Source organism: Alnus glutinosa, chromosome 6 (genome assembly GCF_958979055.1).
Source record: "Alnus glutinosa chromosome 6, dhAlnGlut1.1, whole genome shotgun sequence".
NCBI lineage: Eukaryota > Viridiplantae > Streptophyta > Magnoliopsida > Fagales > Betulaceae > Alnus > Alnus glutinosa.
This window is the reverse complement of record NC_084891.1, coordinates 23,606,389-23,633,878: the sequence shown is the minus strand read 5'-3', so window position 1 is coordinate 23,633,878 and position 27,490 is coordinate 23,606,389. Positions and strand designations below refer to the sequence as shown.

At 37.2% G+C, this 27,490-nt stretch overlaps 2 protein-coding genes across 2 annotated transcripts; both read right to left on the bottom strand.

Moving 5' to 3' along the window:
- Positions 1 to 11,535: 11,535 nt before the first annotated feature.
- On the bottom strand, positions 11,536 to 12,703 carry LOC133870793 (protein PHOSPHATE-INDUCED 1-like). Its single transcript, XM_062308014.1, has one exon. It carries the CDS (start codon positions 12,619 to 12,621, stop codon positions 11,665 to 11,667), a length of 957 nt encoding a protein of 318 aa, XP_062163998.1. The 5' UTR covers positions 12,622 to 12,703; the 3' UTR covers positions 11,536 to 11,664.
- Positions 12,704 to 18,539: 5,836 nt separating this feature from the next.
- Positions 18,540 to 19,748, bottom strand: LOC133870778 (protein PHOSPHATE-INDUCED 1-like). The gene has a single exon (XM_062307996.1). The coding sequence runs from the start codon at positions 19,666 to 19,668 to the stop codon at positions 18,709 to 18,711; it is 960 nt and encodes a 319-aa protein (XP_062163980.1). The 5' UTR covers positions 19,669 to 19,748; the 3' UTR covers positions 18,540 to 18,708.
- Positions 19,749 to 27,490: the final 7,742 nt, after the last annotated feature.

Sequence of the window (27,490 nt, the reverse complement as noted above, 5' to 3'; positions counted from 1 at the left end):
TCTCATCATAATCCACACCATACTCCTGAGTAAAACCTTTGGCCACAAGTCGAGCCTTGTATCTGTCAACAGTACCATCAGAACAAGTCTTGATTTTGTAGACCCACTTACATCTAACAACAGACTTCCCTTGAGGCAAGTCAACTAGATCCCATGTATGGTTCTTGTGTAAAGCATCAAGTTCCTCTTTCATCGCGTCCTGCCAAAGAAGGTTAGTGGAAGCCTCACAATAAGAGTGAGGTTCATGTAAAGCAGCTAAGGCATGAAAGCAATGAAAGTCCTGGAGATGGGATGGAAGATACTTTACCCGAGTGGATCGGCAAAAAGCAAGTGGAGAAGTATGAGCGGGAGCCTCGAATTGAACAGAACCTGGGGACTCAAGCGGAGCGACATCATAAGCAGTGGAAGATTGCAGCTTAAGTAAGGAAGACTCGGGACAAACATCACCAGTGGTAGAATGAGAGAGAGGCATCTTTAGAAGTGTGGTAAGGAGAGGGAAAGAGGGCATGCTAAATTTCCCTACTTCGTGAAATAACTTATGCTCCCAGAAGACCACATGACAAGAGATGCGAAGACGGTGTGACACGAGATCATAACACTGATAACCCTTTTGTTCCACCCCATACCCAAGAAAGCAACATAACCGAGAACGAGGCTCGAGTTTGGTGTGTTTATGAGGTTGAAGCAAAAAAAAACAGGCAAAACCAAAAACACGAGGCTAATGATAAGTGGGAGAAGAGCCAAATAACCTCTCGTGAAGGGCGCAATGTGCAAGAAGAGGTGTAGGCAACCTGTTGATAGTGTATACAGCTGTGAGAGTAGCTTCACCCCAAGAAGGAGTGGGAACCAAAGAGGAAAGGAGAAGAGCACGAATTGTGTCTAGAATGTGCCTAAGTTTACGTTCAGCTCTTCCATTTTGCTGAGAGGTGCCTGGACAAGACAAGTGAGGAGCAATGCCATAGTGTTTTAAGATGTTTTGAAAAGCCTGTTGAGTATATTCTAAGGCATTATCAGTAATGAAAAGCTTTAATGCGTTTTGAAAACTGGGTCTCAACCATATTTGCAAAATTGCGATAGATATCCAATAATCCAGAACGTGATTTCATTAAAAACACCCAAATATCAGAATGAATTAAATCAAAAGAAGCAGATGCAATAGACTCACTATTATTAAAAGGCAAAGCTGGTTGTTTCCCAAGTTGACAAGATATACAATCAAAAGACTCATTTGACACTGAACCTAATAAACCCTTAGATGCTAAAACTTGTACCTGAGACATAGATGCATGACCAAGATGTGAATGCCAAAGAGCAAGAGATGGCAGTGATGAAGCGGCAGCAGCAGCAGAGACACCAGGGATGGAAATGTGCAAGGATGAAAGCTCAAACAGTCGCCCAACTCTACGCCCGGTCCCAAGCGTCTGGCCCGTCTGAGGATCCTACACATACACACCAGAGGAGTCAAAAACAAGTCTATAACCCAATTCACACAGTTGCCCAACAGATAGAAGGTTGAAGGACAATTTTGGTACATGAAAGACATCAGGAACAGAAAGGGAAGGTGTATTGACAGTGCCTATCGTCTGAATAGTCATAGAGGAGCCATCAGCTGTGTGAATTAAAGATGTATGTGATGGAGGGGTAGAAGTAGTAAATGATGAGGCATAGGACGTCATATAATTGTAGCAGGCAGAGTCAAAAAGCTAAGAGGAAGATTTACCTGGCAAAACGAAGAGGATAGAGGAAGATGCATTACTAGAACGAGTGAGGATCTGGTTGATAATTGCCTCAAAGTCAGCTGGAGATAAGGTGAGGGCACATCCTGTAGAGTTGCTAGAGGGAGCAGCTGGAGTAGCCGAAGAAGAAGCACTCTTAGTAGTGGTAGCAGATGCAGAAGATTTGGCCTTGCGCAAACATTTATAAATAGTATGCCCACGACGGCGACAATAGCGACAACAAGGATTGTCACGATTCTTGGAAGGTCCACGACTGGACCTATCAGAGTGCTCGGTTTGAGGAGAAGGAGCAGTTAATACTGGATGAGTATGCGGAGTGTGCTTAGAGCGCAAAGTAAACAATCTAGTCTCCTCTCGAACAAGCTCACAGACAGCCTGGTCTAAAGTAGGAAGATGAGAGCGATGCAAAATTTGCCCACGAACAGGCTCAAAATCATCCTGCAGAGCCATCAGAAACTGGTAGAGACGATGTTGGTCCCTGCGGTCAGCATACATCTGAGCATCAGTAGGATCCTTCCAAGTAGGATCAGAAAGAGTCAACTAGTCCTATAAGAATTGCATGCGAGCAAAAAAAATCAGTATTAGTCTGATCTGATTCTTGCTTCAAACGATAAAGATCAAGAATAATCTGGTACTCTCGAGAACCATCAATCGAGGAGTAGTAAGAAGCAAGCATACCAAGCACCCTGAGCATCATCAAAACTGCCAAATAATGCTGCAATAGAGGGAATGGTGGTGTTACGAAACCACATAAGAATCTGATGATGTCTGCTATCCCAATCAATAAGACGAGTGCGGAAAGCATCATCTGTTTCCGCAGTGACTTTAGTTGGCTTGGGGATATTCCCAGTCACACAGAGCCAGAGCTTACGACCTTTAAGAAAACTCCTCATAGATTGAGACCAAACAATGTAGTTGGTGCCATCCAATATAACATGAATATGAGCAAGAATCTCGTTTTGTGCCATCTAGAGATGTCAAATGCAGAAATAGACCAGAAAAAAATCAGAACAAAAAAAAAAATAAGTAGAAAACACTTGGTCAACTGATGCAGTGGTCAACGGTCAACAATGCTGACGTGGCGCTAGGGCTGGCGTGGCACAGCAGGAGACTGGCGTGTGGGATACACGCGTGAATAGAGGCGACGTGTGGGCGCATGAACCAGGGGGCATAAATCTTTTACCAACGCGTGGGGGCGTGTCTGCCTTCAGATCAGGACGATCTTGGTGGCTTTGAGCCGTTAGGGGGCTGGTCTATCGATCTAGGCGACAACTGGAGCGATTGAATGTTTGTAGTGTCTAGCGGCGGCAAAATCTTCAGTCGGTAGGTGGCGGAGAGTGAAGGCTCCCATTGGGCTGTTCTCGACAGTTCTGGCACGGTTGTCTCCTAAGGACTGGAAGAAGAAGAACCGAGGAAGACAAAGCGATGAGGTATGGCGGAAGTGACGGCGACGACGAAAAATTGCTGGGAAGAGGCCGAAAAAAAAAAAAAATAAATAAAATAAAGGTGCATCAGAACCTGTGCTTTAATACCATGTTAAGAGAAAAGTTGTATATTGAATCACACATTATGTTGTATATGAGGGGCCTATATATATAGGCTAGTAATGACATAAATACACATCAATAGCTCATGTGGGACAATACATACGTCATACGTTCAATAAACATAATATAATCTAACAAAATGGATGTTTAAGGAAGTCAAATGTCAAAAATGATAAATTGGAGTGTCTTTGCAAAAACGGTGTCAGTTTAAGTGAGCCAAGCGTATTTTCCCTATCCCATGTATATGGATAAAACTATTTCTAGTTGCTTGGACCTATATATATAGGCTAGTAATCACATAAATACACATCAGTAGCTCATGTGGGACAATACATACGTCATACGTACAATAAACATAATATAATCTAACAAAATGGATGTTTAAGGAAGTCAAATGTCAAAAATGATAAATTGGAGTGTCTTTGCAAAAAGGGTGTCAGTTTAAGTGAGTCAAGCGTATTTTCCCTATCCCATGTATATGGATAAAACTATTTCTAGTTGCTTGGATTTATGATTGCTCAACATAAAAATGTAAAGCTTGACCCCTATTGTAATCAAATGATGTGAACTGATGCATCTCTCTGTCTGTATTAGAAAATAAAATAGCATAGCAAAATTAAAAAAATAGAACCTCAATTATATTGAAATTTGTTCTACGTAATTCTCCAGCAATGTGACTTTCCTTTTGGTGGTGGAGTATACTACCAGAGCTATTGGAATACTAACAAACCCACTGTCTAAAATTACTCAAAAAATATAGGGGTTATTTATAGCCTCACACCCACTTATGGGGAGGAGAAACCATTGTAGTAACCCATGTACCTTACTCCATATTAATTGTCAACCATAACGCATGTATGACGTAATTGATTGGGGTTGTAATCGAGCTAAGTGTCACCTCGCTTTTTGATGTGCTTTTCAAAAGCACGTGGAGGGGGGCTCTTGCTGTGGGTGCCCTTCCATCTAACATCTCACACTCGCATACAATGGGCACTATTTGTTTAGGTATTTCTTAATGTGTTTTTCATCATATTCATACTTTAAAATAGAGTGTTTGACCACGAAGCACTTCTTCAAAAAGAACGTTTGGGAACCCTATACAGCTATACCAAATATTTACCAAAAAGACAAGTATAACAACATCTCTAAAATTATCTCTTTATGGCCTAGAATCAAACACTTCTAATTAAGTAGCTCTAATGATTCACTCAAAAAAATTCAGAACAATGCTTGACGTGCCCGTAATTACTGTGATGTATTCACGATTATGTTGCTATCGTCATGTAGCGCCTTAACCTGTTGATTGTGCATACCCTTAGGAATGTATTATCAAATAGTCTTCCTTTTACTCCCATGTCACCCAACTTTGGTCCAATCGCTTTCCCAATAATGGCCTTTTAGACCGCATCAATCATAGCCATAGGCAACATGCTGTGTAGTAGACATTAAGGCCTTCATCTTATGATATAGTCACAACAAAGGCCTATCACTACAAAAAAAAAAAAAAAAAGGTATTTAAAGCCGTTTTAAGCCCTTAAAACGGCTCTAAACAATTTGCACTGTCTTTTTTGAACCGTTTCGAGAATGGGTCAACACATCAAGTATTAAAGACCTGAATTGAGCCGTTTTTACCTAAAATGGCTTTAAATTGAGCCGCTTTTATAAAAATAGCTTTAACCGGTTAAAGTCGTTTTAAGGACCCTAAAACGACTCTAAATAAAATTAAAAAAAAAAAAAGAAAAAAGAAAAAAGAAAAGAAAAGAAAAGAAAAAAAAAAAAGTGACTTGTAGAGCAGCGTTTGATTACCTAGAAAACTAAAATCGACCATTTATTCTTTTCTTTTCCCCATTTTCCGAACAACCAAATATATTATAACCTCTGATTTCCCAAACACAATTCACGGCCTAAAGAAAACAGAAAGAAAGAAATCTTTTTTTATTTTGTATTTTATTTTTTAATTTTTATGAATGAATATGGTATGCTGCAACCATGGCTAGATGAATCACAATCAGGGGAGAAAAAAATATTCCATCACATTACTACATCAACAAAGCAGTAGACAACATAAAACACCAAAACTTTTACAACATAAACACCCAATACCTCAACAACAAAGCAGCAAAAACTGAAAACTAAACAAAACAACAAATACCTCATTGATGCTTTCGACAGGCTTCCATCAAATTTAATCACAATATCACCTGGACAGATCCAACACGATCAGCAGGAGATTCAGGAGTTACCTAGTCAAAAAATGGAAAAACCATAAAAAAATAAGCAACATACATGTTTTTCAAAATCAAAATTTCAAAACTCAAGAGACCCAGCTGGGGGTCTCTTGAGACCCACCGCTAGGTCTCAAAGGACCCCGTACGTGGGTCTCTTGAGACCCACGGCTGGGTCTCAAGGGATCTAGTACGCGGGTCTCTTGAGAGAGAGAGAGAGAGAGAGAGAGAGAGAGAGTAAAGAGAGATCTAGATATTGTATGGGTGAGTGAAAGGAAAAAAAAAAAATTAAAATTCAAAAAGTTGAATTTTTTTTTTGTTGTGCGCGCGGCACACGAAAATTTCGTGTCCTGCCCAAAATTTAGAGCCATTTTGGAAGAAAACAGCTCCAACTGGAGCCGTTTTCTTCCAAAACGGCCCCAATCACTTATTTTTATTTTTAATTAATTTTTTGATAACTAAGCATATAGTATACTAACTGATTAAATACAGTATTACATATTAATTATAGGGAAAAATATACATAATTTTTTTTTAAAAAAAAAAAATTAAAGAAAAAAGGAAAAAACAAATTTTTGTTTAAAAAAAACTGAAAATTAAAAAAAAAATTAAATAAACAAACAAAAAAAAGTTAAATGTGATCGATCGTGGTACAATATATGTCATAGATCATGGTATGATCTATGTGATAGATCGTGGTACGATCAGTGTGATCGATCGTGGTACGATCAATGTGAGACTTTTTATTTTATTTTTAATCGCTCTAATTTGAGACCTTTTTTTTTTTTTTTTTGGTTTAAACGGCTGCAATTAGAGTCGTTTTGATCAAAACAAAGCCAATTATAACCGTTTTGATCAAAACGACTCCATTTTGAACCGCTTTGTTAAAACGACTCAAATTATAGCCTTTTTTTTTTTAATAAAAAAAAAAATGCCTCTGATTAGAGCCACTTTTGTTAAAACGGCGCAAACTAATTTGACCTGTTGTAACGAAAACGACTCCAATCGGAGCCATTTTAGTAAAAACAGCCCTAATTTGAGCCGTTTTAACAAACGGCTCAAAAAGCTATTTTTTTTTTGGGTAGTGTATAATAGTCATAAAATGACTCATGGGACTCGAATGGTGAGGAATGGATCTATTCAACCATTTCTAATTTCGGTCGAATAAGCATATGTAGTATGAAATACATTTTTTAGTGGACTTCTCTTTCCAAAATAGCGTATGTCTAAACTTAAAATATCTTATAGATCCTAGTCTAGACGCTACTCAAGCATATAACTCGAGTCCTACATTTGCTCACTACTTTGGGCACCATATTAAGGTTCTTGCATTTGGCTAATCACATGCTACATGGATTGAGGTGGGCTATTCATGCATGATCTAAACACGATCATAGACATAATCTTAGCTCTAATCAGGGACAAAACTAAAGTTTTATGAGGGCAACAAAACTAAAAAATTGAAGAGTAAAAGTTAATTTTGGGCCGGGCTCATTTTATATTTTAGAAGATATTTTCAATTTATTATGAAAACCACTCAAAGATAGGGTGGTTCTGCCCCCGAATCAGGGGCCATCAAGTCAGTATCGGCCCGAAGAGGAGACAACAAGACTCTCGGGAAGTCCTATCCCGGGAGATAGACATTAAGCAGCAAATACAGCAGCACTCACGAAAGTCCTGTCCCGAGAGTGAGAAACTAAGCAGTTATTTCCTAAAATATGCGGCAGAAGGTATATCCGGATTGAGTCCTGGGAACGCAAACATCTCGAGACTGTGAGTTAACTTAGTCAACAGAGGCTTGGGATAAGTATGTCTCGAGAACTTTGGTATCAACTCCACCCCAAGTCGAATTAAGAAAGGAGTCACGATCCATACCTTTTGGGATCGCATTCAATTTCGAAAATCAAGGATTAAAACTCATCCTGGATTTGTCGCCAAAGATCTCGCTTAGAGATTGATAAGGAAAGAATCTCGATATTAGAGGATAAAGGAGTTCGAGTCTAAATCAAACTCTAACGACGCTCCAAGGCCAAAGAACACGAAACCCTAGCAGCAAGTGCACTCATCATCCAGGCTATAAATAGGCCCATACCCAAGGTATAAACGACAGACTAAATTCTTGAGGCATGAGATATACTTTTCTTTCATAAACTAATTTAGGCATCAGAGTGAGACCACCGAAGGGTTTCCTAATTTTAATTGTTTTTCAGATTATTGGAAAGCATGAAAAACCTAGAAGAACATGTTGTTTACACCATACCGAAAATTGTCTTAATATTAACTATCAAGGAGCACGTCTCATCTCATCAAATTTTAGGAAAAAGGGGTTGGAAGAAAAAAAGAATGGGCTCCTCAAGAGAGATGAGTACGACTACTTTGGAGGAAAAAAATGAGTCTTGATTATAGGAGCCGCATTCTTTTTTAGAAGAATGACATGGCTTAATTATTTCCTTTAGATCTCATTTTCAACACATGGCATCCTCTCATTTTAAAAATGGGAGGATATAGAAGGAGAGGCCCTCCCTTATTTCACTACTCAATTTAATTGAGGTGGTCTAGTCTATAACTTATAAGGATTAGTATATGACCTCCGAAATACTCTTCAATCCTATTTAAAATCTTAAAGAAAAACAATAATAGAAATAGAAAAATCAAGGAAAAAGCATAAAACCCAATAAACGAAAGCATAAGCAGCAAAGATGGCAAGGTGGAGGTGCGTGAGGTAGCAACAGGGGAGCAAGAACTGGGGACGGGGAGCAGAGAGGCCAAAGATGACTGTGGTGAAGCATGTGGGGGGGGGGGGGGGGGGGGGAGCTGAGACGTATTTAACTTTGAAAAAGCCAAATCAACAATACAAGGTAGATTTGAAGGGGTGAGACGTCGCAGCCAAGGAGAGGAGGCAGTAAGGCAAAGGTGGATGGATTGAGGTTGTGATTTCAAGAGAAGAGACAAAACTTTTCGGATAGATTAACAAATACGAGAGATAAAGCATCAATAAAGTCGGGTAAGGCCTCAAAAGTGGCATAAAGCATTAAAAGGTAGGAAGAGAAGATGAAAAGGGAAATAGAAGGGGAAGGAGAAGAGGAGAGAGGCATCTCTATGCCTCCCTCCTCCCATGCCCGTTTGGTTTTCGTACCTAAGTCATTAGATATTTAACTCACTTCCTTCAAGATTATTGGAACCATTAGTAATGATAAATAATAATAATAATAAAGAATGAAGATGTATAATTTGCTTGCTGTCTGAAAAACTGTAGAATCAATTCAGGTAGGCGTGGGCAAAATATTTGACTACCGCCTACCGATCGCCATCAACCGCATACCGACTAATTTCGGTTCGGTTGTTAGTATAAAATTTTGTTCCGAAAGTCGATTGGGTATCTAACCGAACCGCCCTTTAACCGACTTACCAAACCGAACCGACATAAATGAAACGACGTCGTTTCATTTGATCGCTTTTTTTTTTTAAAAAAAAATCAAAACGACGTCTTTTAATTGCAATTGAAACGACGTAGTTTTGAAATGCTATATATTCATCTCTTTTGGCTAACCCTAAGACACATTCCTCATTTCGCATTTACCCTTCTCTTTCCGCATTTCCGCCGAATTGGCAAACCTTAACCCTCACATTCAAAGTAGAAGCAGCCGTCTGCCGCCCCCTCCCCCTTGGAAATTGACGAAAATGAATGATTCACTGCTGCAGTGGTTTGGTTACAAGGTTGGTGAAGCTAGCTTTGCTGGAATCAAGAGAAAAAAGGACTGGAAATCCGAAATCAAGTACTTTTCCTTTAAAATAAGCATATAATGATATAATGATATACATCTTCCCTTTGACATACAGCTTTTGACTTCAATCTGTTGCATCTAGTTATATATGGTCAGTTAAATAGGTTTGATTTCTCATTGATTTGTTGTTTCTACAAGAAAAACTCTGTATTTGTTGTTTCGACTTAACCGACTTAACTGCATTAAGTGCATTCCTAATTGCCTCATCAAAATAGCTTTTTAGTTATTTTGGTGAGCCAATTTGATGAAAATACTAAAAAATCACTCTCAACAGCCTCACAATTTTAACCAATAAGTTTTGATGAGTGAAATTACTCACCAATTCTGATGAGTAATATTCACTCACCAACCCACTCACCAATTTTTTTTTTTATTTATTTATTTTTTTTTCACATTTCTCTTTTACATGATCAGCACACTTTTTTCCTTTTTTTATCTCATTTTCTTTTCCCATCTCTCACACACGATAATGTCCTTATTTCATGGACATGAAAGATTATTTGTAAAAAGATTAAATAGAGAAAGAATAAAGAAATATTAAAAAAAATATTATTTAAATGGAATAGTGATAGTAAATAGTTAAAATGGTGAGGCTGTTGGGAGAATTTTAAAAAAGTGGCTCACCAGAATAGAGAAAAGTAATTTTTAACTACTTTAATGAGTCAAATTTGATGAGGCTACTAAGAATGCTCTAACCGAGAATTTTGAAAATATAGTTTGTCGGAATGAAGTCGGTGAATTCACCGACTTAACCGACAAAGTCAATTAACCAAACTGAAAATCAAACTGAACTGATGCCCACCCCTAAATTTCAGGGCAGTGCTATATGTTCTCAATAATCAATTAACACCGCTCAACATAGATTTAGGCAAAGTTTTACATGTGTTTTTTGTTCATGGAATTCCCCAACAATAATTTGGATATTAATTTTCAATGCATTTTAGATAAAACTTTAGAGAAACTTTAATTACAGTTTTGTAATCATAACATCAAAACTTAAAAAATTGCAATATTAATATCCCATATTTCAGCTGCTTTTAATTTCATCATTTTTTAAAATACCCCATTTTTATTAAAAAAAGAAACATAGTAAAAATTAAAAAGACTCACCCACCGCCACTCCGGGCTGACCCCGGGCCAGATATGGATTGGTTGAAGTGACAAATTTTTTGAGCTCTCTCTCTAAATAGGGGATTTTTGAGCTATTTTAATAAAAATAAAAAATTAAATTAACAGAAACATAAATATGAAATACTCACCTTACAAATTTTTAAACTGTAAGATTATGATTGCAATTGTAAAATCGAGTTTTTCTTAAAATTTAACTTAAGTTTTTTAATCAACGGAATTTACCAAAAATACTGTACACGTGCTTAATTATGGAGAAGCCAATCATTTGGGGAAGTGACCGCCATCGTAGTTGGGTCCCGGAATGTTGGAATTGTTTGGCAGAGAAATGCTAGGGATACTTAAACTTTTATAAAGAAAATTTTACTATTTGATGTGGCATTAAAAAATTAATGAACTTAAAAAAAGTGTGTTGGGTATTGTTCATGTTAGAGTCTGAATTCTTTTTTTTTTTTTAAAAAAAAGTTGCATATTTCTTTATGTTTCTATTTCTCTCTCTCCAAATTCCAACACCAACGCACCTCTCCTCTGTCATCCAAGGTCCCAAGCCATTGAAGCCATGGAGATCTCAGAAAAGATCGCCCAGTACTACAAGTTCTCTAATACCTCCAGTGTTGGACAGGATAACAGACCACAGACAAGACAAAAAATATCTTGTTCAACAAAACTTCATGCTCTTTTATCTTCTGTTTTTATTTTTAAAATCTTTTGTAGAGAAGAATCTGTTTTTTTGGAGAGAGAAGACCACAGATAGAAGAAGCTGTTTTTTTTTTTTTTTCTAAATCTTTTGGAGAGAGAGAGAGACTGACCTATAGCATGTTGGTTTACGTTCATTCTGAATGTAGCATGTTAGTAAGGAAGATGAACATGAAGATGAAGTAGGAAGATGGACAGTTCTTTCAGGAAGATGAAAAGCACCGAGAGAGTTGTGCGCGTTGGAGAAACTGAGAAAGAACAAGGCAGCTATTTTTTATTTATTTATTTAAATTTTTTTTTTAAAAAAAAAAAAAGAAGAAGAAGAAGAGAAGAATGACATGAGAGTTTTAAATGAGTTGGCAATCTAGCATTTCTCTTTTTTGGCAAGTAGTAACTGTTGATCCGGAGGATGGAGAAATTGTAATAAGAAAATAATTTTTAATTTTCATTATATAATCATAATACAAATGAATAAATCAAAGAATTTTAATATTCTTAATTCTACTGGCTAATCTATTGTACAACGTGTTACAAGGTGGTCCCTCACTCAGACGAGAGTTGAACAAGTTTTGGTAGAGGGGTCAAAGAGCGCTGGAAGCAAGTATTTCCTTCCATGGGCACCATTTGCGTTATAACTAGCACCTGTGGTTGGGTCCACCAAGAGGTCCCCGGCATAGCCAGGGTAAGCCCCCTTCCCGTACAAACCAGGACAAGCCGATGCAGCTTCTAGTGGCGCCTCCTTTGGACCCTGGAAGTAGCCATTTCCGAATGGGTTCGTAGCCGTACCGGCCAAGAGGCTAGCCAGGTTGATGACCATGCCGTCCAGACCCACATCGTTGTTGGGTGCAACCAAAGGCGGGCTCTGGGGCCCGTAGATGGGCTGGTGGAATGGCCACGCGCATTGCCCTGGGCACTGGGTCTCCGAATTCCCAACCCAAATGTAAGCGAACTTGTAGCTCTTGCCGTCAACGGATGCACCCTTTGAAGACCCATGAGTCCCACATTTGCTCATGCAGAAACCTTCAACTGCCACGTCAGCTGATGTCAGAACAACGTTAATGGCGTTTCTCTGGCCTCCCTTTGATGCCAACTCTACTATTTGCTGATTCGAGAGTGATTTGCCTAGAGAGTATGTCTCGTCAACGATCTGGGTACCCAGTGAGAGTGCAAGAGCGGATGGCTTCTTGGAATTGATGAGGTGGTAGTATTTGTCAGTGGTTTTCCACCACGTGGCGACAGAGGTTTGAGCTGTTGGGGGTGTGGAAGCAGAGAGGGAGGTAATGAAATCTGAGATGATGGCTCGTTGGGAGGGCTTGAATTTGCCGTACCAGATAAGATTGATGGCGATTTTGCCAGTAAGAAGAGGGCCATTGTGGTATTGGAAGAGCAAAGGCTGCTGGGTCTCTTCTGATTCTGCAAGTCTCCTCGCCGCAGAGCTGAAATGGAAGATGGAGATGACGAGGAGTAGCTGTAGTAATAGATGTGTGGAGACGAAAGAGGCCATGGTAGATTTGAGGATTGTAATCTCGTAAGTAGGAAGATGAGAACGGTACGAGGAGCTGGAACTGTGGAGAAGAAGAATAGTGGGTGGACGATATATATAGTGTTCAAAAGTGTGGGTGAGAAACTGCAAGGAAGGGGCATTTAAAAACGAGTAATTGGAGAGTGAGATGCCAGCTTGATAACACGTTGTTTTTTAATCATTCTGTGGGGGGGGGGGGGGGAGGGATAGTCTCGCTCTCAGCCGCATCTACTTTTTAGAAGTCAAAATAGTATCATTACAGGCTTTAAACAGCCGATGAGGATGTTAAGAGAACAAAATTGAGTACTTGTGGTCCAGGCTTATACAAGCAATGTACAAACTCCCTAATATATGCCCGACCTTTTTTTTATTTATTATTTTTGACACGTTTCCTACGGATGACTATGTTCATAACTTCATATGAGATGATTAACGCTAACTTGAGAATAATTTTTTTTTGGTTAAGTGGGAATAAAGTTGTTACAAAGCCTTAAAGAGAGTTTTAGGAGTAAAGTCGGGTTAATCAATAATGATCATTACAAAATTTGGTCAATATTTAGGCTCCGGGCAAATTTGGTGATTATATTTATCAATCTGTTTTTCAGGATCCTAATTTTTGATCTCTGGTCTTATAGGATCCTAATTAACAAGCAAGGGAGCAAAGCTTGTGTAAAGACACTTCCAAACAATCATTTCTAAGACCTGGCTACACGAAATTACTATTTTGTTGCAAGGGGACCATTCTTTTAGTTGTTAATTAGCCTTAAAATAGATAATAAAAAAAATGACATATGTGACTTAAACGTGCATATTTTCGACTCAAGATGTCCAAACTGTGTCGATTTTGGCTGTTAGATTGACATAATAGACAACCATTCATATGGGAAAAAAAGCACAGCAAAATAAAAAAGTAAACAGCAAAATTTTGCACGGGCATGTTTGTATGTGCAATTTTTTGCCCATTTTAATGCAAAACATCTAAGAGAAGAATAATCATATTGAAATGGATGTTTAAGGAAGTCAATTGTCAAAAATGTTAAGTTGGGGTGCATGTCTTCGCAAAAAAGGGTGTCAGTTTAGGTGAGCCAAGTGTATTTTCCCCATGTATATTGATAAAAACCATTTCTAGTTGCTTGGATTTCTGATTGCTCAACATAAAAATGCAAAGCTTGACCCCTATTGTAATCGCATGATGTGAACTGATGCATCTCTCTCTCTCTCTCTCTCTGTATTAGAAAATAAAAGAGCATACTCTCTCTCTCTCTCTCTCTCTCTCTCTATTAGAAAATAAAATAGCATAGCAAAATTAAAATAGAACCTCAATTACATTGAAATTTGTTGTTCCACGTAATTCTCCAACGACGTGACTTTGCTTTCGGCGGTGGAGTATACTACCAAAGCTATTGGAGTAATACTCACAAACCCTCCATCCAAAATTACTCAAAAGACATAGGGGGAAATTGTATAGCCCCCCACCCATTGATGGGGAGGAGCAAACATTGTTGTAACCCATGTACGTTACTCCATATTAATTGTTAAGCATTAACACATGTCTGGCGTAATTGATAGGGGTTGTAATCAAGCTAAGTGTTACAAACACTTCACTTTTTGACGTGCTTTTCAAAAGCATGCGGAGGGGCGCACTCATTGTGGGCGCCCTTCCATCTAACATCTCACACTCACATACAACGGGCACAATTGTTCATGTATCTCTTAATGTGTTTTTCATCATATTTATACTTTAAAATAGAATGTTCGACCACCAAGCACTTCTACAAAAAGAAGGGATGGGAACCCTATACGGCTATACCAAATATTTATCAAAATGACAAGTATAGCAACATCTCTAAAATTATCTCTTTATGCCCTAGAATCATTCAAACACTTCTAATTAAGTAGTTCTAATCCCTTTCAAGTTTTTTTTTTTTTTTTTTTTTTTTTTAAATCAGCATAATGCTTGACTTGCCTATAATTACCGTGATGTATTCACGATCATGTTGCTATAGCCACGTAGCGCCATAACCTGTTGATAGTGAATACCCTTAGGAATGTATTATCAAATAGTCTTCCTTTTACTCCCATGTCATTCAACTTTGGTCCAATCGCTTTTCCAGCAATGTTCTTTTAGACCGCATCAATCATAGCCATAGGCAACACGATAGTATAGTAGACATCAAGACCTTCGTCTTGTGATATAGTCACAACAAAGGCGTATAATAGTCATAAAATGACTCATGGGACTCGCATGGTGAGGAAGGGATCTATTCAGCAATTTCTAATTTCGGTCGAATAAGCGCATGTAGTATGAAATATATTTTTTAGTGGACTTATCTTTCCAAAAGAGCGTAAGTCTAAACTTAAAATATCTTGTAGATCCTAGTCTAGACGCTACTCAAGCATATAGCTCGAGTGCTTTGTTTGCTCACTACCTTGGGCACCATATTAAGGTTCTTGCATTTGGCTAATCACATGTTACATGTATTGTGGTGGGCTATTCATGCATGATCTAAACAAGATCATAGACCTAATCTTAGCTTTAATCAGGGACAAAACTAGACTTTTATTAGGGGAACAAAACTAAAAAATTGAAGGGTAAAAAGTTAATTTTGGGGGCTCATTTTATAATTTAGAAGAAATTTTCAATTTATTATGAATTTTTTTAAAATTTGGAAGGTCTCAAAACCCCTCAAAGATAGGGTGGTTCTGCCCTAGCTCCAATAAGGTGACATCTATTTATATCATCCAACTTAACTTGCTATATAAGTATCAAGAAATACAACATCTCATCTCTATTCGCAACATAAGTGTTGTGAATAATTCCACTCAGATCGGCCCATCTGAAGAATCATGGGACATTAGGTCAGTATCGGCCCGAGGAAGAGACAACAAGACTCTCGGGAAGTCTTACCCCGGGAGATAGACATTAAGCAACAAAGATAGCAGCACTCTTGAAAAGTCCTGTCCCGGGAGTAAGAAACTAAGCAGCTATTCCCTATAATACGCGGCAGAAGGTACATTTGGATTGAGTCCTGAGAACGCAGACATCCTCAGATTAAGAGCTAACTTAGTCCGCCAAGGTCCGGGATAAGCATGTCTCGGGAACTCAGGTATCGACTCCAACCCAAGTCGAATTAAGAAAGGAGTCGCGATCCAGATCTTTTGAGATCGCAATCTGTTTTGGGAAATTCGGGATTGAAACTAATCCCGGATTTGTCGCCAAAGATATCGCTTAGAGATTGATAAGGAAAGAATCTTGAGATTAGAGGATAGAGGAGTTTGAGTTTAAATCAAACTCTGACGGCGCTCTTAAGCCAAAGAACACAAAACTCTAGCAGTAAGGGCGCTCATCATCAAGCCTATAAATAAGCTCATATCTATGGTATAAACGACATACTGAATTCTTGAGGTAGAAGATACACTTTTTTTTTACTTCTTTTTTTTTTTTTTTTTTTTTTTTTTTTTTTTTTTTCTAGAAACTAATTTAAGCATCAGAGTGAGACCCTTGTTTACACCATATCAAAAATTGTCTCAATAATTAGTATCAAGGAGCACGTCTCATCTCATCAAATTTTAGGAAAAAAGGAGTTGGTAGAAAACAAGAATGGGCTCCTAAAGAGAGATGAGTACAAAACTTTGGAGGAAAAAATGAGACTTGATTGTAGGAGCCGCATTCTTTTTTAGATGAATGACATGGCTTAATTATGGCCTTTAGATCTCATTTTCAACACATGGCATCCTCTCATTTTAAAAATGGGAGGATACAGAAGGAGAGGCCCTCCCTTAATTCACTACTCAATTTAATTGATAGGTGGTCTAGTCTATAACTTCCAACAATAAATGTATGACCCTCAAAATATCTTTCAATTCTATGTAAAATTTTAAAGAAAAGCAATAATAGAAACTGAAAAATCAAGGAAAAAGCATAAATAAAACATAAAACCCAATAAACAAAAGCATAAGCAGCAGAGATGGCGAGGTGGAGGCGCTTGAGGCAGCGACGTGGGCGTAAGAACCGGGGATGGGGAGCAGAGAGGCCAAAGATGACGGTGGTGAATGTTAAAGTGTCCCATATCAACAAGATTAACTTGATCTGGGTACTTTAAAAGTCATGGACATTCCTCCTCTCTCAATGTGTCTTTTGAGAGTATCAATGGATTCATGAACTTTTCACATGGTATTAGAGCGGGTCTCTTGCAATAATTAGTATTTCCCTCCTATATGTTGAACACGTGTTTGGCCAAAGTTGACACACATGAAGGAGCATGTTAAAATGTCCTACATCGACAAGATTAACTTAATAAGAACACCAAATCAATAATACAAGGTAAATCTGAAGGGATGGGACGTCGTAGCCAAGTAGAGGAGCCGACAAGGCAAAGGTGGATGGATTGAGGCTTTGATTTCCATAGAAGAGACCAAACTTTTTGGATAGATTAACAAATACGAGAGATAAAGCATCAATAAAGTCGTGTAAGGACTCAAAAGTGGTATAAAGCTTTAAAAGGATAAAGAGAAGATGAAAAGGGAAGTAGAAGGGGAGAGAGGCATCTCTATGCTTCCCTCCTCCTGGCCGTCTGGTTTTTGTAGCTAAGTCACTAGATATTTAACTCACTACCTTTAAGATTATTAGAACCATAAGTAACGACAAAAAAGAAAAAAGAAAAAAGAAAAAAGATGTATAATCCACTTGCTGTCCTAAAAACTATAGAATCAATTCAGCCTCAGGGCGGTGCTATATGTTCTCAATAATCAATTAACACCACTCAACATAGATTCAGACAAAATTTTACATGTGTTCTTTGTTCATGGAATTCGCTAAAAATAATTTGGATATTAATTTTCAATGCATTTTAGATAAAATTTAAGAGAAACTTTAATTATAATTTTGCAATCATAACATCAAAACTTTAAGGGAAATGCTCAAATTACAACAAGTGCACTACAGATATACAGCATCAAAGCACATTGGGGTGGAACCTACATATTGTGTCTTGGTATTGTACACTTATTGTGCATGTATCATCTTTCCAATATTAATATCTTATATTTCAGCTGCTTTTAATTTCATCATTTTTATTAAAAAAAGAAACATAGTAAAAATTAAAAAACACCTTAGACTCACCCATCGCCACTCCGGGCCGACCCCAGGCCAGCTATGGATTGGCTGAAGTGACAAATTTTTACCTTTTTTTTTTTCTTCTTTAAATAGGGGGCATTTTGAGCTATTATAACAAAAATAAAAAATAAAATTAAAAGAGGATTTGCAAAATTGCAATTGCAAAATCGCTTAGTTTTCCCTAAAATTTAATATAAAAATACCGTACACGTGCTTAATTATCGAGAAGCCAATCATTTGGGGAAGGGACCACCATCGTAGTTGGGTCCCGGAATGTTGGGATTTTTTGTTAAGTAGGGCCTGTTTGGCAACTCTCTTCCCTAATATTGGGGGAGAATATTTTATTTTTTATTTTTTTTAATTAATAATAAAATGTAATTATTGTGATATAAAATTGAAAGAATTTATATGAAAAAGTGAAAAAAAAAATTATATTATAGTGAATTTTTTTTTTTATTTAAATAGTAATAAAAAAATGTTGAAGTGATATAAAAAATAAAAAAAAAATTAAGAATATTTTGAAGTAGATATTTTTTTAGATAAGTAAAAATAAAGAAAAGGAAGGAGAGGGAATTGCCAAACAGGACCGGTAACAGTTGATCCGGAGGATGGAGCTAGAAATTGTAACAAGAAAATAGTTTGATTTTATTCAAATAATGCTTATGATTAATGATGCACATTTTTACAGACTGGTTTCCCTTAGAACGTAAGCATATTAAGCAATAATGGCCGATCTCCTGAATAGGCAAAGATTCAAAATTTGAAGGGTCTCAACTCTCATCAATTTAAGAAGCAAACCAAAGTAATTTGCTCTTGTATTTATCCGCAGAACCAAAATAAATGAACAAATAAATGAATTGGATTATCTGCCTCTCTCTCTACGTAGCGTAAACATTCCACATTTTCCACTAGTCTCCTGCTCTACCGGAACTAATCCACTATCTCCTTTTTGATCAAACCAGAGTTGAACAAGAAGATGTTGCAGGATCATACAAAGCAGGAAGCATGTACTTCCTCCCATTACTTCCATGAGCATTGTAGCTTGCACCAGTTGTAGGATCCACCAAAAGGTCCCCAGCATAACCAGGGTAAGCCCCTTTGCCATATACCCCAGGACAAGCGGATGCGGCCTCTAGGGGAGCCTCCGCCGGGCCCTGGAAGTAGCCGTTTCCAAATGGGTTCGTCACAGTCCCGGCCAAGAGGCTAGCCAGGTTGATCGTCATGCCGTCCAGACCCACATCGTTGTTGGGTGCGACCAGGGGTGGGCTCTGGGGTCCGTAGATGGGCTGGTGGAATGGCCACGCGCATTGGCCTGGGCACTGGATCTCAGAGTTCCCAACCCAGATGTAAGCGTACCTGTAGTTCTTGCCCTTAACGTGACCAGCCTTTGAGCCCGGTGCAGACCCGTGAGTCCCACACCGGCTAAGACAGAACTTCTCGACAGCCACATCTGAGGCGGTGAGAACGACGTTAATAGCGTTCTTCTGGTCACCCCTGGAAGCCAATTCCACAATTTGCTTGGACGTTAGTGACTTTCCCAATGAGTAGCTCTCGTCCAGTATTTGGTTTCCCAAAGAGAGGGAAAAAGACGAGTGTTGTTTCTTGGAGGTGAGATGATAGTATTTCTCGGTGGTTTTCCACCAGGTGGCAACAGAGGGTTGGGCCTTTTGGGATGTAGAAGATGACAGGGAGGTGATGAAATCGGAGATGATTGCTCTCTGGGAAGGCTTGAAGTTGCCGTACCAGATGAGGTTGACGGAGATTTTGCCCGAAAGAAGAGGGCCATTGTGGTAATGCAAGAGCTGAGGCTGGTCTTGCACAAGCTCGTTGAGCTTTCTTGTAGCCAAAGCTACTTGAATCAGAGAGATCACAAGGAAAAGTATGAAGAAAGTTTCAGAAGCGAAAGAGGCCATTTTTTCTTGAGTACAGTGAATGAAGAGAAGAGGAGTAGAAGCTGAGATAGCTTGCGTTTGTGAGTGAGATTGGACTGTGGGAGAGGCGCCTTTATATATAGGTCGAAAATTGAGGTTTATTAATAAATTAGATTAAATAAAGTGTAATGTGGCTAAAGGAAATTGCTCAGAAAGTGACAGTAAATAGTGTGTGTGTGTGTGTGTGTGGGAGCTAGCTTGCTGCCATTGAGGAGTTGCGACTTATTAGCCAGTAAGAAAAGATGTCCCAACGGGCAACGGTACTCCCAAGCGCGTTTTCTTATTCAGATCTCACGCGACTTCCACGCACTTGGACTCCACTCTCCAGGCATAGAGGGATTGTTATGGAGCGTGGCGTAGTATGCATGAGAAACCCGTGGGTTTGTGGTTTCTTAAAGCAAACGTGGAAGCAAGCGAACCTTTTTTTCTCGCTAGAATCCAAAAAGCATTACAGCTTAGCTACAGATGGCAGGAGTTGTTAAATGACCAAAACAGCTTAAGTCCTACAATTGAAGGGTAAAAGCAGAGAAGGGTATTATAAGAAAAATAGACGTTAGGAGGACAGCTGGTGGCTTACCATGAATGAGTGTATTTTATTGGGAAGCGCAGTCTGATCCAACTGGCAATCTACCTTTGGGCCACAAGGGCCAGTGGGTATCCGAGGCGAAACCGTGAGATGACGCGCCCTGCCTCTCCACTGTGACTCACAGTCTGACAGACATACAAAACCCGTGAGACTAGTAAATCAGCAGGACTCTGCAGGAGTCCAGTTGGATCAAGCTGACACGTCAAAGCTAACACGTAAGGTAGGCCAGCCTTATCTTTTTTTTTCTCTCTTTTTTTGAAGAAACTTTCCCTGAAAGGCTGAAGGACAATTAGTTATATATATATATATATATATAACCTAAATCATGGAAGTTCTGAATCAAGTGTACTGACTAGTGACTACCAATTGGCCCAACGCCTTCCAATTTAAAAGTTTTTATTTTATAACTTTCTTTTTATTTTTCTGATTATTGTGAAAAATTCATTGGACTAAAGACAAAATTTTACTTTACTTAATTGGGTCTACCCGTATAATTAATGCAGCAAGGGGTCAAGAGCCAGACCTAGGTGGATTACAGGAGTTACAAAATTGGGGCCATTTGTAGGTCCAAATCATACCATCCTTGCTACTCAGACACTAAGCTAATTTTTAAGTATATTATACGTATAGAAGAACATATTAACTGGTGGGAGTTTAGTGGAAGGAATGAACGAGACACGGGCTTAATTAATTGAGCTCTAGCAAGCCTGGCGTCGTCTAATGTTCTGAATCTTTCTCCTCGGAAAACACTGTAGAAAAACATTAATGTTACTGGCCAGTTGTACGATGATTGTATAATGTTACTGGCCAGTTGTACTACAGCTGCGAATTTTTCTGATTTGGGGTGCACCAGGGTTCTGCGTTTCTAGGTCAGAGGTTGCCATAGCTTCTGGCAGAGTAGCCACTAGGCCCACGGGATGTTATGAAGTAGAGGGATCCCCAACGATTCCTAGAGCTTCAATCCTCTGCTTCAGGTGTAGGGGATTATGAAGTTAGGTGTCCGATTCTCCAAACAAGTGATTAGGTTGTCCGAGCAGGTATTCCAAATAATTGGGCTCCTCGTTAGGATCGAGGGGAATGCTAGACATCCTAAATTTTTTTTTTAAAAGTTAATTTTTAAATGATGTGTTCCAATTTCATATGATCTATCATTTTGAAAAATATGTCACAATCTCATGGGATTGTGACACATCATTTGGGAACCAACTTTTGGAAAAAAAATTTAAGATGTTTAGCATTTCTCTAGGATCGAAAGCTTTTTACAGCCCTCTTTCCCGATTGAAAGTAGGTCAGTTAATTTTTGACACAACTTATAAATTTGACACAAATTTAAATAGTTAGGAATAAGTTTAAAAGAGTTTGAATCATAAATGGTTTGATCTGTATGGTTAAACATTTTTTTTTTTAACACTAAAATGTAAACCTAAATAATCACGTTACCTCTCTTTCTCTCACTGTCTAAAAAGTAGAGACTAAATTAAAAAAATCTTACATAACACAAAATAAGTCTTTTTCTTTTATTGAGTTAGAACTTGAATAAAAAAGGAAAAGACTAAAAAACAAAAAAAACTTGAAGTTGAACCAAAACAAGTAAATAATAAAACAATTCAATGTTTCATATTTTCAACTGTGAAGTAATATGATTAATAAAACAATATGATATTTGATGTGTAGGGGATTGTAAAGTTAGGTGTTCGATTCTCCGATCAAGTGATTAAGTTGTCCGAGCAGATATTTGGATAACTGGGCTCCCTGCTAGGATCGAAAGTCTTTTACAGTCCTCTCTTCAATTGAAATTATGGTGGTCAACTTTTGACACAACTCGCGAATTAGACACGAAGTTAAATGGTTAGGGTTAAGCTTAAAAGAGTTTGGGTCATAAACGGTTTGATCCGTATGCTAAAACATTTTTTTTTCAACATTAAAATGTAAACCTAAACAATCATGTTACTTCTCTCTTTCTCTCACTATCTAAAAAGTAAAGATTAAACTAAAAAAAATCTCACGTAACACAAAATTAAGTCTTTTTGAAAAGACTAAAAAAAAAATAAGCCAAGTGTATATATATATATATATATATATTTTTTAAGTTTTCGAACTTGAAGTTGAACCAAAACAAATAAACAATAAAATAACTCAATGTTTCATACTTTCAACTGTGGAGTAATATGATTAATAAAACAATATGATCATTTCTTTTAGTTAATATTTGTGTTTCTATTTTTATTTTAAACTTTATTATATAATGGGTCAAACAGGTCGTGTTGTGTCAACCCGTTATTTAAGTTGGTTATATTAGGATCGAAGGGTCGTCTGACCCTTTTAGCTAAACGGGTCGTGTTAGAGTTGACTCTTAACGGGTTTGCGAGTCAAACGGATTGACCCGAACTTGACACGTAAACTTTTTAACCGGTCCAAATTATAAGGAGTAGAAAAAATTGTTGAAATTTCAAATTATAAAAAAAAAAATCCTGATCATGTTAAGTAAGATTTTGGAAATAAAAAAATTTGTTCCGATCAAGCCGAGTAAGGAAAACAATCAAGATCAACGTGATATGCAATGGCTACTGCTTTTCATAGATGCAAGAAAAATGATAGGTGGGGACAAACAACCGTTCCCCATCACCCTCTTTTGATTTTTTAAATAAAAAAATATATATAAATTTGTCACCATCAAAGAATAAATTTTGATTTTTTTTTTTTTAATTTAAAAATTAAAAAGGGGATGATGGGGGATGGAAAACCGTCCCCCATGTATCACTGCTTTAGATGCAAATTAATCTCCCATTTTTGTATATAAACACCACCATATGAGAGCTTTTTAAGCATAACAACAATTCATTTCAGCTCTTCAGTTGGAGCAGCCAATCTAAGAGACCCCAATGGTAATTTCTTGGCTGTCTATGCATTAAAGCTCCCCCCTTCATACGCCAATTTGGGTGAAGCCCAAGCTGCCCTCTTGGCCGTCAGGTTAACTATCTTTTTAGGTTACTCTTTTCTGATCATTAAAAATGATTATTTGCTTACTGCTTTTAGGCCGCTTTCAATTCTGTCTCCTTTCACTTTCTCTGTACGTTTAAGGAGCGGCAAAGACCCTCCTATTTTAGATAGAAAAAAAAAAAATCATTACATTTCTATCTCCAATTTTCACAAGGGGATTTACCTCCGCATGCAAATGACTTGCAACTAGTACAATTCTTAAGGATTATCGGTGTCAAACCGATAAACAAAGATACCTCCTTTCTTCATTTTCAATTAGTAAAAAATTAATTATATTTCTTGCAATAAACAAATAAATGATCACAGGAAGCTAGATCGAAAAGCTGTCGTCATCCTATCTCCAACCTGAATTCACGAGATTATGAGCAATACTAGACGAATCAAACATTAATTAAACGAAAGCGTTCACGAGGCATGCACTATTAGCATATTTAATTGACAGATTCTTACTTCTTATTGTTGTACATTTGTATTTAAATCATAATATTCAGCAGTCTGTCCACCTACAATGCCCTGAATTCCCGATATGATAGAAGACGCATGCAAAAGATATATATATATACAGCGTGTCTGATGGGGTATTTCATGACTGGAGATAGCTGCAATGTTTCTTACTTGCAGACATCACATGCATGATCAACTGAACGTTTTGACGTTGTTAATTTGTAGCTATGCTAACGGGAGGTCCCACGATTCCAACCCACCTTTAGTCTTTAGAGTCACGTTTATGGAAGAGATATTTGACAAATTTCTTGTCTATCTTATAGATTCTTTTTGTCTGTAACGTCGCAGGATTATAGCTGTAATTAATTAATTAATTAATTGTCTATATCTCAGCAAAACTACAAAGTATACTATTACCTCAGTACTTGGCCTGAATGCTGTGAAAAATAAGAAGAAAAAAGTAGCCCGAATATTGCTGTCTGTCTCTTGTATAATAACTCCGTGACTATGATATATATATAGCTAGGTATATTCTCATTTGAAGGTCTGATAGGGGGAAAAAAAATAATCAATATACTTGATGTCATTTTCATTATGATCAACCTATTTTACGTTGTTTCCGGTTCTGTCAATACATGGCGTGGATTACATTACGGATGGCCGTTCGTGTTCACATGTCAAGATATGGATATATATATATATATATATATAAGTCAATTATAACTTAATATATTCAATTAAATGGATCAAATCTTTAATCAATTCTATCATGTTAATTTTGAGTTGAGTTCATGTTCAGTTTGCAAGTTGTATACAAAATTATTAGCTTAAATGTCACGTGTCGGATTCGAGTTGTGTTGATGTATAAATATAAAAGTATATGCGTCATTCATTATTCGACCTATTTAATTAAACAGGTAAATCCTTTAATTGTAACTCACTAATTTCATGTTGAGTTTATATCGATTCGTGTAGAAAAGTTATCAGCTACTGTACAAGACGTTTCATCATTTTTTTTGGTTGGGTGATATCTTTGACTTTATGTAGTGTATGACTAATTTGCTATTGGTGCGTTTGGAATCAAAAACCTGTCTAAACGAGAAGCTTCGAGGTCATGCGCGAGAGACACAAGAACGTTTCCCCAATTCGTCTGCATGATTGAGATTACAGTTGTTCGTTGAATTAGGAGTTTGAAGGCTGCAAAGACGCCGCAACTCTCAAAATATATATATATATATATATATATATATATATATATATATATATATAAGAAATGGAAATAATTAATGTTGTCCTTAGAAAACAAGCTAGTCCCGTGTGCAGGCAAAACAGTGAACCCATTGAATATTGTTGGTCAATATATCATGTCGCCGTTCCACCTACCTGCCTTTTATTATAAAAAAAGCAACCTAGACAACAGTATTTATTTAATCTGGGCTTCAAAACAATGTGTCGCACAAAGTGATCAATATATATATACCAACAGCTACGCGGAAGGATAAGAGCATATAAGTTTTTAATCTGAGCTGAAAACAATGTGCCACACAAAGTCAATACTAGACTAATCTGACCTATGGTCCTATTGTTTCAGATTTGTTAACTATATATATATATATAGTTTTATGCATGTCCATATGTGTGTATGAGCTCATATAATTTTTTATTACTTCATTTTTATTAATGTATTTATTTTAACTTTGTAATTAATGAGAACATCTTAAATATTTAGAAAGATAAAATGAAATCATCTTTCTAATTTGATAGATGTTGAAAAAAATAATCAGTTTCGAAGCCACGTGAACTCAAAGTCAAGTCAAAAGTTCAACCAATCGGTCCGGCCCGGTTGGGTCACCTCAGTCAGACCATCTCGAAGGTTAGCTACAACCTTCTATGGAAAGATTACTTCAGTGCCTGAGCACCTCGGACCTAAAACTCTGCAGGGCTCAGAGTTTTCTAAGGTATATTCCCAGTTTGAACAGAGCGAGTATATCTCGGGATATCATTGCCTCGAAGGATTGGTAGTGATACAATACATCGCCTTGAAGAGATCTTCTCGGACTCAACAAATAATGTCCGAGATTTGTGAGCTCAAACCCTTATCTAGGACTTTACATAACCTCTAATAAGACTCTTATCCCGAGAATCTCATAATGGACCCTTATTCCATAAAATATGAGATAAGATACCTATTAGCATGGAAACAAGCTAAAGAGGCAGTGTACTATCTGACTTGGACACTAATACCCAATTCAAACTCTATGAAGATAAGATTAAAGCCTATGCTATTTAGGACTCAAACTCCTAATTTGATGGTGCTTCAAGAACTCCTGTAGTTTCATAACTCTAAGCCTATAAATAAGATTGCTAAACCAGGTATTTAGATTCAGATTCTCTAAGCTATGAGATTATTGATCATCTCCAGAAAATCAACAGTTTGAACTAACTTAGGCATCGAAGTGGGTGTAGTCGGCATTCCGAACGAGTTGTTTATTATTTTGCATATCACGAAGAAGACATTGTACCAACAATAGATATAGCTTGAATTATTGTAAGTGTGAGTCTTGAATTATATGTATGTGTGTATGTGGTGTGTATGATGAATGTATGTACAAACCATGAAACACGCATATAGATAGAGATTGGATTGTTTAACTCAAATGATAAAATCTTAATAATATATAATTAGTTAAGTAATGATTAAGATGGATTTTTGAGATAAAAAAAGAAAAAGAAAAAAATAGAAAAAAGAGAATCATGAAACTTATTTTATATAAGAAATAAATAAGTTAATTAAGTAGTTCAGAAATAAGCTTAAGATAGTTACAAGATAAATGAATCAAGTTTGAACTGCCAATCTTGTTCGGCTCGTGTTCGAAACAACATTAAACAAGTCGAATTTGAACATTTAATATTAAGCTCGATTCCATTGTTACTATTGAGTCTTTCTTAATATGCTAATGAGTTTGAAAAAAGAAAAAGAAAAAAAGAACGTAATTGTGAAAATTGGAGTAAAATATATTAGAAAAAGAGAAGTTGTGAAAGTCTTCCACATCATCTTGTGATAAAAAATAAATAAAAAAATCTCCAGGCTTATGTTTTTCGATCCATAATAATAATAACAAAATAAATAACGAAAAAATAAATTTATGGACTATGTCCTCGAGGGGAAGAGGCAGCTAAATAAGGGTTTCTGCACATTGTCAACCTCTCCAATGTTTCAACAATCTGCGACCGTTCCTGAATCCTAACCCAACCAATAATATAAAAATTGGAATGGTGGATTTTTTTTTTCCCTGACAATTCCATTAGCATCGCATTTAGACTCCCCGGATGTCACCAGCTTCCGATGCGCTCGAGCACAGCATCCAGCCTGTCTGATTGGTGATGAGTTTAAAGCCTAGCCTGTTCGCTTCCTGGCAAACATGGTCTCCCCAATAAATGATAATCTGAATAATTTAAACTTGCACGGATGGTACTGTATCCATAACGTATGTCAGAATACCTTCCCGTAATAAGTCTGCAGTATTAATTCATTTCTTCTGCAGGCTTGAGGCAGAAATTCTGATGAGCAAGGTGTTCGCGCAAGGGAAATATAAATATAAGATTATATAAGTCAAGAGTAATTTGATCTATTTGGTTAAACGTGTTAAATTCTTTAATTTTAACTCTAATTTTATATTGGATTTATCTGATTTACTGGTTATATAAAAAATTATCTGTCATTATATTGCGTGTTTGATTCGAACCTTGTCGAAGTATGGGTATAAAACTATA